Source organism: Galeopterus variegatus, unplaced genomic scaffold (assembly GCF_000696425.1).
Source record: "Galeopterus variegatus unplaced genomic scaffold, G_variegatus-3.0.2 Scaffold4196, whole genome shotgun sequence".
NCBI lineage: Eukaryota > Metazoa > Chordata > Mammalia > Dermoptera > Cynocephalidae > Galeopterus > Galeopterus variegatus.
Genome location: NW_007730307.1, coordinates 27,812 through 37,334, shown reverse-complemented (window position 1 = coordinate 37,334; position 9,523 = coordinate 27,812). Strand labels below are relative to the sequence as shown.

The window sequence follows — 9,523 nt, the reverse complement described above, 5'->3', positions numbered from 1 at the left end:
GTATTTAAAATATAAGCCTAAAAAGTCACAGCCCCCCCCCTTCTACTTCTGCTTGTTCTCCAAAGCACATCCCTCAAAGACTTCTCTTCTATAGCTAACCTCTTCCTTTTTCTCTGTTAGATCATCTCCAGTGACATGAAAATATGCTCTGTATCTCCCACCTTAAAAAAGAGCCTGTATTAGTCCATTTGTGTTGCTATAACAGAAATACCTGAGACCAGGCAATTTATAAATAACAGAGGTTTATTTGGTTTACGATTCTGGGACAGCTGCATCTGTCATGGGCCTCAGGCTTCTTCTATTCATGGTGGAAAGTGGCAGGCAGCCAATGGGTACAAGCAGATCACATGGCAAGAGGAAGCAAGAGAGAGAGGGGGGAGGTGCCAGGGTCTATTAAACAACCAGCTCTCCTGGGAACTAACAGAGGAGATCTCACTCAGACCCCCACCCCCCAGGGAGAGCATTAATCCATTCATGAGGGATCGGCCCCCATGACTCAGTCAGTTTCCAACACTGCCACATTGGGGATCAAATTTCCACATGAGTTTTGGAGGGGACAACACATCCAAATTCCATGAGAGCCCTTCCTTGGGAATCTGTGGATTAAAAGCGACTTAAAAGACATATCTTTAAAAAAGACAAAATTGTAGTATTAGGGATGCATACCTGCTTGACCCTAGGTTCTCCTCCAGCTTCTTATTTTTTCATTTTCTTCCTTCTCGACTCTCAGCTGCTTTTGACCCAGTTAACCAGTCCCTCACCTTCTCTTGGCCTCTGTGATGCTACTTTCTTTGAGTTGTCCTCCTGCCCAGTGGTTTTGCCATAGTCTCCTTTGCTAATTTCTCTTGTTTCTCTCCCAGACTGTTGGATCAGCCCATTCTCATCTCTTTATCTATATTTTCTCCCTAAATGATTTTCTCTGGTGCCATAGCTTTAAATTATGTATACACAAACAAACGCACATACTGTTACAGGGCACACTCAGCTCCAGCTGAGGCTCCCGAAATTGATACCAAACTCACAGGTCCAACTGCCTGCCCCCAGACAAAAGCAAACCACTCAAAAGTCGAACGTTGGTAAAAATGGAAGTCAGCTTTTATTCGGGAATACTGGTGACCTGAGGAGAGATGTCAGGCTCACCCATCTCTCCGGTAAACCTGAAGGTGAATGGCCTGATTTGAAGCCATCTCAAAGACTCAGGTTTACTGAGGGGTTTTTAAAGAGGGGAATGAGGGGATGAGACATGGGAAATGAAAAGCAGGAGGGAGGGACACATGAGCAGTGAGGGCTTCATGCAAGGTCTCAGATGCAAGGTCTCACCAAGACTCCATCTGGTTTCTGCTACCATCCTTACTTCAGGGTCTGGGTAGTACATGCAAGTCTGCAGATCAAGGCTGGCTGGAAAACAACTTTACATTCATGTAAATAATGTCATCTTGCCCCATAACCAGTGTCTAGCTACACAACCATGCTAGTTGTGGAGTCAGGCTAACGTCAGAATCCTGCCGACTAGGCCAAATTGTGGTGGTCTGCTAATGTCTGGAATCCTGTCAACATTGCCAATTGTGGCACTCTTAATCCTGTTCATGACATCGATTGTAAAGCTAGGTGACCACGCCAGTTGTCGGGCTCTTTTACCTGCCGGTAATCCTGTACCAACTGGGCCAATTGCCGAGCTAGGGCTGGTCTGGAGCTCACAGACCCCTCAAGCCCATTCACAGACTGGGTCACAAACCCTTCACAGGCCAGGCTGGGTCCCCAGACCCCTCACATTCCAGGCTGGGTCCCCAGACCCCTCACATGCCAGGCTGGGTCCCCAGACCCCTTACATGCAAGTCTATGAGCTAGGTAACTCGCCAAAAGGTCCTTGGAAGCTGTAGGTTGGAAAGCATGGCCGCACAAGGCAGATGCCCGAGGGAGATGCCTGCCCACCTGCTTTACTAAAACTCCTCTGTCTCCTCTCTCTCTCTTTGAAGAACACAAGAATAGCAACAAAACTAAAAATATACATTGGTGCACGTGCGCACTAACTCCACACACACACACACACACACACATAGACACACGCACAATTTGCTTACAAAGGACATGCTAGAACCTCACCCGACTGGACCCAAGGCGAGGACCCTGACCAAACTATTCTATTTTCCCAACAACCAGGTTCAAAATATTAAATAACCATGGGGAAAGAGGGAACTCAGAGAAATGCATGCCAAGAAAAAAACTGTCTTTTTAAAATTTGTCTACAGCGCATTCGGTTTTAGGTCCCAACATGGCTTCAGTCCTGCTCACTCCAACAATACACATAACAAATCTGTATCTCTGGCCCTGATCTCTCCCTGAAATCTCCATGTGGTTGTCTGAGAGTCTTATGGCCAAAACAAATCTCTTGATTTTCTTCCCAAAACCTGTTCTTTCTCCTATTTTCTCTATCTCAGTAAAAGGTACCATCACCAACCCAACTGCTCAAGTGAAAAGTGTAAGACTAATACCAGATTAACTTTCTCTCATCTCCCACCCCATTCCATGCTTACCAAGTCTTCTAGGCTTTATCTCCACTTACCTTCTCTGTCCCCACTGTGATTACTCTAGTCTAATCCACTGTCCTGTCTTCTAATTTATCTTCCTGGTTCCAATCTATCCCTCTGTAATCCATTCTCCCACTGCAGCCAGAATGATTGTTTTTGTTTTTGTTTTTCAAGAATGATGATTTTTTAAAATATAGATTACACAATATCACTCCTTAGCTTCCCATTGCATCTAGACTGAAATCACGAGATACTTGCCATTGCCTTCAAAACATGGAAGGCTCTTCCCCTTGACCTTGGACTGATGGACAACTTGTCAAACTTCAAGTGTAAGCTCAGATATCACCTGTGAGAGAGGCCCTCTCTGACCACCCTTTCTAAAGCCTCCCCATCCCCTCCCACCACCCGCCTCAGTCTATCTCCACTATATTACATCATAACACTTATCTCCTTTGGATATTACCTTGTTTGTTTGGTTTTTTTCTCACTTGTTTATTGGCTGTCCTCTGCTAGAAGAGTTGGGACCGCGTCTTTTTGTTTATCTTTGTATGACAGAGCCTAAACAGTATTGTACTAGCAAAAGTAGGCCCTTAAATATTTGCTGAATGAATTGGGATGAACGAAATGTGTATACCCTAATTGATACTGACAATTGTCACACTGGGAGTAGAATTTGGAATTCTTAGTATTTTCAGCCCAGATGTCCAACCATAGTCCTAATGGCTAGGGTGAGGCTGTGTCTTCCAATTACCTATCGCTTGTGACAAACAACTCCAAATTTAGTGCCACAAAACCACCACTATTTTATTATGCTCATATATTCTGTGGATCAGAAAATTGAACAGGACACAGTGGAGATGGATTGCCTCTGCTCTGTGACGCCTGGGGCCTCATCTGGGGAGGAGCTGGCCACAGCTAGGACTAGAGCAAAGCTAGTGAGGATCAGGATCGTGGACTTTTCCTTTTGCTTCAGGCTACAGTATGGCTCCAGACAGCACTCTCGCTAATCTTGTCTTCACTTAACATTTTGATATGTTCTTCATATGGAAACTTTTTGCACTAATTTTTGATTTTTTTGAAAAGATTGCCTTAAAATAATATTTATTTATTTATTTATTTTTGTCCTTTTTTGAGACCGGCCGCACCGCGCTCAGCCAGTGAGCGCTGTGAGTGCACCGGTCATCCCTATATAGGATCCGAACCCATGGCGGGAGCGCTCCTGCGCTCCCAGCGCTGCACTCTCCCGAGTGCACCACGGGCTCGGCCCAAAATAATATTTATTTTGATTTCTGAGTTTCTTGCTCCCGCTGAATTTTGCACCCGAGGCACATGCCTCTTTTGTCTCACCTTAGGCCCCTCCTGGGGGCCTGGGATCACTTGGGGGCTTGGAAGCAGGACTCAGCTGGGCCTGTCAACTGCAGCACCTTCACAGAGTCTCTTTATGTAGCCTTGGCGTGCACAACTTGGTGGCCAGGTTTCAAACAGGGCAGCCAAGAGCAAGCTTCCAAGATATTCTAGATCAAAGATGCATGGCCTTTTCTGACCAAGTCACATGAGTCACACAGCATCGCTTCCTGACCAGATTCAAGGAACACTCATAGACCCCACACCTCAATGGGAAGAGGGGTGAATAAAACTTCTGGCCAAGTTTCAAAATCACTACAATGGGATGTGTGGGACCTTGGGGACATACGAGTGGTAGTGGCTCTATCTGTCCAAGTGTCTTCCTCTTCCTCCCCTTTCTCAATATTTTAATGCAGTTTGCTGAAATATGTTTGTCTGCCAGAGCAGGGTTTATAAAATTATATCTCCGTCTCACCTGTGCAGTGCCCCTGGAGGACGGGTGGGGACAAGAGCGCCAAGTTAAATGCCGTGGGAAATGCCCTGCTTCTGTGTCCCCACTGCAGGAGATTCTAGTTGTCCACTCTTGTCGCATTCTTCACTTTGAAGTAAAAATAACTAGGGAAAGGGGACTAACTCCTATGTCTGCTAATTGCTTAGGTTTTTAATCACAGAGTTAGGGTTTTAGAATTTCTTTTAATGGTGATCCCATTTAACCTAAGAAAGCCAAAATCAAAATTAAGGGAGGACTTCAGAGCAGTCCTGCCTGGAATTTATCTCCCTTTATAATTGCTTTGAAGTGTAAAATGGCAGTTTCCTCCCAGGGAGGATTGCTGTTCCAGGAATTAGTGGCAGGCAGTGACTTAATCAGAACTAGCAGTCTAAAACTGCACAGGTAGTCACTCGCTGGCCTCCCTCCCTAGAGAAGAGAAATGTCAAAGCCATAGAAAGTTTTTTGGAAGAAGAAATTAATTCTGTTGGCAATTTGAAGTGTGTGTGTGTGTGTGTGTGTGTGTGTGTAAATATATTAGTAGGTTTTACAAGTAAATTATTACCTTAGGAACATAAAAATTGCTCTGTGTGAAAGCAGACCAATTATTCACTGTAAATTAATTTGCCAGATGCACACTTGCCAAAAATCAATTGATCAAATGACTAATTTGTTGTGTGGCCAATTCACTAAATTCTCAATTTACTGAAAACATGTTTCCTTTAAGTATTTGTGAAGTTTATAGCAGTTTATGTTGGTCGTATGAGTAGGGCCTAAGAGAGCTGGGAAAAGCCGGGACTTCAGAGTTCTTAGGGACTTCATACTGCCCTCTGCTTTGTGAAGTTTATAGCAGTTTATGTTGGTCGTATGAGTAGGACCTAAGAGAGCTGGGAAAAGCCGGGACTTCAGAGTTCTTAGGGACTTCATACTGCCCTCTGCCCCTCAGTACCCTCTTTCTGCCCCTCTTTGGCCCCTTCATCTCCCTTTGCCTGCCCCACCCTCTTTCCATGCCCTCTTCTCCAGGATAGATGTCTAGGCCATGCAGTATGGTGACCTCCAGCAGGTTACTTCTCCAGGTCCCCTCTCCCTGCTCCCACTCCCGGCCACTGTAACTACAGAAAGCTTGGTCAGACACAAATGAAGATTCCTTAAAATGCTGATGTGACGACGAAGTGGAAGCCATTATATTCAAACTTCGAATAAGTCTACAAAAACTGTTAAATCAGTCCATCTGTATTAGTTACCTATTGCTGTATAACAAATTACCACAAAACTTAGTAGCTAAAAAACAGTAAACATTGGGCCGGCCCGGTGGCGCACTGCTACAGTGCACCGCATGGGAGCGCGGCGGCGCTCCCGCCGAGGATTCAGATCCCACATACAGACCAGCCGCTCACTGGCTGAGCGCGGTGCAGGGGCAACACCGAGGGTTGCGATCCCGTTGCCGGTCCCGGTCCGGTACGGGCGCAACACTGAGGGTTGCGATCCCGTTGCCGGTCCCGGTCCGGTACGGGCGCAACACTGAGGGTTGCGATCCGTTGCCGGTCACGAAAAAAGACAAAAAGGAAAAAAAAAAAAACAGTAAACATTTATTATCTCACTTGGTGTTTGTGGTGCAGGAATCTGGGAGCAGCTTAACTGAGGGATTCTTTGTTTCATGAGGTTGCAATCAAGATGTCAGCTGGGGCTTCAGTCGTGGGAAGGCTTGACTGGGCCTGGGGGATCGGCTTCCAATGTGGTTCATTCACACCCCTGGCTGGTTACTGGCAGCAGGCCTCAGTTCTTCTCCACATGGACCTCTCCACAGGGCTGCTTGAGTGTCCTCACAACATGGCAGCTGGCTTCTCCCAGAGCGAGTGATCCAAAAGAGAGAGCAAGGAGGGAACCCCAATATCTTTCATAATCTAATATCAGAAGTTGTACACTGTCACTTCTGCCTTATTCTATTAATTAGAAGCCAGTCACTAAGTCCAGCCCACAGTTGAGGGGAATTAGGCTCTACCTCTTGAGAGAGAGCATACTAAAAACTTTGTGGACATATTTTCAAACCACCATACCCTCAAATAAAAATTGCTGGAAAATTAACAAATATACATAAGAGACAAGTTTATGTTTAAATGGAACTGTTTATGAATTTGGAAATTGGTCATTTGGAGAATAAAATTTTGTCCGATTGACCCAGAGCCTGGAATTAACTTGACTTGCTAATAAAATGATCATGTTTCATAGAGGGAAGCTGAAACTATGGCTTACCAACCCTAAGTACAACAACGGGGTTATGGCTGAGCAAACTACTGCGGTAACATAGTGGAATCCTCTAGAGGTGCCAGTGCAGTGAAACAGCAGTCCTAAGTGACCAAACAGGACAGACATGGGCAAGTCTTTGGATGTGTGACACCTCTTCCCCCACTTCCCAAAGACCTGAAGAGACTGGCGGTGGGCAAGAACCTCACTGTTAAGTTTCCTTAGGTTCTTAGTTTTGTAAAGTTACTTAGGTTCCTAATTCTTTTTTTATTTTTTTTAAAGATGACCGGTAAGGGGATCTTAACCCTTGACTTGGTGTTGTCAGCGCCGCGTTCTTCCAAGTGAGCTACCCGGTCGACCCTATATAGGGATCCGAACCCGTGGCCTTGGTGTTATCAGCACTGCACTCTCCCGAGTGAGCCACGGGCCAGCCTCTTAGGTTCCTAATTTTCAGCAGCATGATTTATTTAGAAATTAATCACAGATTTGGTTCATTTCTTTCTTATTCATGAAAGCACTTTCTTAATTGAGGTGAGATTCCCATAACATAAAATTAACCATTTAAAAATAAACAATTGAGTGGCATTAAGTGTATACTCACACTGTTGTGCAACTACTACCTCTGTGTGTTTCCAAAATATTTTCATCCCCCTGAAAGGAAATCCTGTACCAATTAAGCACTTACTCCCCTTCACCTCCCCTCAGCCCCTGGGAACCATCAATCTTCACTCCGTCTCTATAGATTTACCTATTTTGGATATTTCACATAAATAGAATCATAGAGGGCCGAGCCCGTGGCGCACTCGGGAGAGTGCGGCGCTGGGAGCGCAGCAGCGCTCCCGCCGCGGGTTCGGATCCTATATAGGGATGACCGGTGCGCTCAAAGCGCTCACTGGCTGAGAGCGGTGCGGCCAGTCTCAAAAGGACAAAAAAAAAAAAAAAGAAGATAAATAGAATCATAGAATATGTGACTTCTGTGTCTGGCTTCTTTCACTTACCATAATGATTTAGAGGTTCATCCACATTGTAGCATGTATCAGTATTTCATTCCTTTCTTTGGCTGAATAATACTCTATATATGAATATACCACAATTTGTTTATCCGTTCATCCATTGATGGACATTAGGGCTATTTCCACCTTCTGGCTATTGTTAATAATGCTGCTGTGAACATGCACATATACATATGTGGGTGCTTCAAAAAGTTTGTGGAAAAATGGAATTGAAAGATAATGTGAATCTTTCCATGAACTCTTGTGTTTTTGTGGTGGCTGGCCGGTATGGGGATCTGAACCCATGACCTTGGTGTCGCCAGGCTGTGCTATAATCAACTGAACTAATGGGCCAGCCCCCTCCATGAGCTTTTTTGAAGACCCCTCAAATTTGTTTGAGTACCGGTTTTCAATTCTTTTGGGTATACATCTAGGAGTAGAATTTCTGGATTATTTGGTAATTCTGTTTAACTTGTTGAGGAATCCACAAAACTATGTCCACAGTAGCTGCACCATTTTACATTCCCACCAGCAATGTATGAGGGTTCCACTTTCTCCATATCCTGATCAACACTTGTTACTTTCTGGAGATTTTAAAATTATAGCCATCCTAGTGATGTGAAGTGCATTCCCTAATGACTAAGGATGTTGAGCATCTTTTCATGAGCTTGTTGGTCATTCATATTTCTTCTTTGAAGAAATGTCAATTTAAGTTCTTTTTCCATTTATTAAATTATGTTGTTAGTCTTTTTGTTGTTGAGTTGTAAGAGTTATTTATGTGTTCTAGATAGTAGACCCTTATCAGTTACATGGTTGCTCCCATTCTGTAAGTCGTCTTTTCACTTTCTTGATAATGTCTTTTGTTGGCTTACATTTAAGTGATTTCAGTTTCTCATTCAATTCATTATTTATTCAGCAAAAAGCAGGCACTGGGCTGAGCACTGAGTGTATAGTGACAAATGAAATAAAGTCCCTGCTCTCACAGAGCTTTGTCACACAGTAATAATAATAGTAATGATAGCTAGTAATTGCTACCAATGACTGACAATGGCTGTAACAGCCAGGCACTGTTCTAAGCTCTTTAATCATCAGATGTAATCCTCAGAACAACTCTGTAAAGTAGGTACTATTCTCATGCCCAGTTTATACATGAGGAAACTGAGGCACACAGCAATTAAATAACCTATCCAAAGTCTTGAAATGATAACTGGGAAAGTTGTGAGTTGAACCCAGGCAGCCCGACTCCTGTGCGCATCCCCTCACCACTGCACTATCCTGTCTCTCCAGCATTAAGACAACAAGACTTTCTTAATTTTTACCAGTTTTGAAAAGCAGACAAAACCTATGGACAGACATTATTAATATTACAGTAAACCATATTTTTAAAATTATGTTTTCTTAGCTTCATACCCTTCACAGATCTAAGCAAATATTACAAAAGCTAATTGTTAAAACTACAACTCTTGGGGCGGGCCGGTTAGCTCAGTTGGTTAGAGTGCAGTGTCATACACCAAGGTCACGGGTTCAGATCCCTGCACCAGCCAGCCACCAAAACAAAAAAAAACAACTCTTGCTTCACAGAACGCTGCGTCTTAGATTTGCTCTTCTCAGCTGGCATAGGCAGTAGTTTCAGCCTTTCCAGCTATATAAGAAGCCACCTGTCCTACATAACTTCACTGAACAGCAATCACAAGATTCTGACAGTAAAGGAGAGTGTCAAGGGAAAATCTGCTATCTTTTTTTTTTATGTCAGCTGACTGGCATAGGGATCCAAACTCTTGATCTTGGTGTTATCAACACCAGGCTCTAACCAATAGAGCTAACTGGCCAGCCTGCGGACTACTTTTAAAAGATGCATTACTGGGCCGGCCCGTGGCTCACTTGGGAGAGTGCGGTACTGATAACACCAAGGCCACGGGTTCGGATCC

At 44.2% G+C, this 9,523-nt stretch overlaps 1 protein-coding gene across 1 annotated transcript in view; it reads left to right on the top strand.

Moving 5' to 3' along the window:
* LOC103602562 (chromosome unknown open reading frame, human C1orf228) overlaps positions 1-9,523 on the top strand; it is a 36,821-nt gene that overhangs the window by 15,899 nt on the left and 11,399 nt on the right. Inside the window, exons 5-7 of the mRNA XM_008586978.1 lie at positions 184-192; positions 554-580; positions 7,194-7,231. Of these exons, the coding sequence (XP_008585200.1) occupies positions 184-192; positions 554-580; positions 7,194-7,231 (74 nt within the window). The remainder of the gene's footprint in view (positions 1-183; positions 193-553; positions 581-7,193; positions 7,232-9,523) is intronic.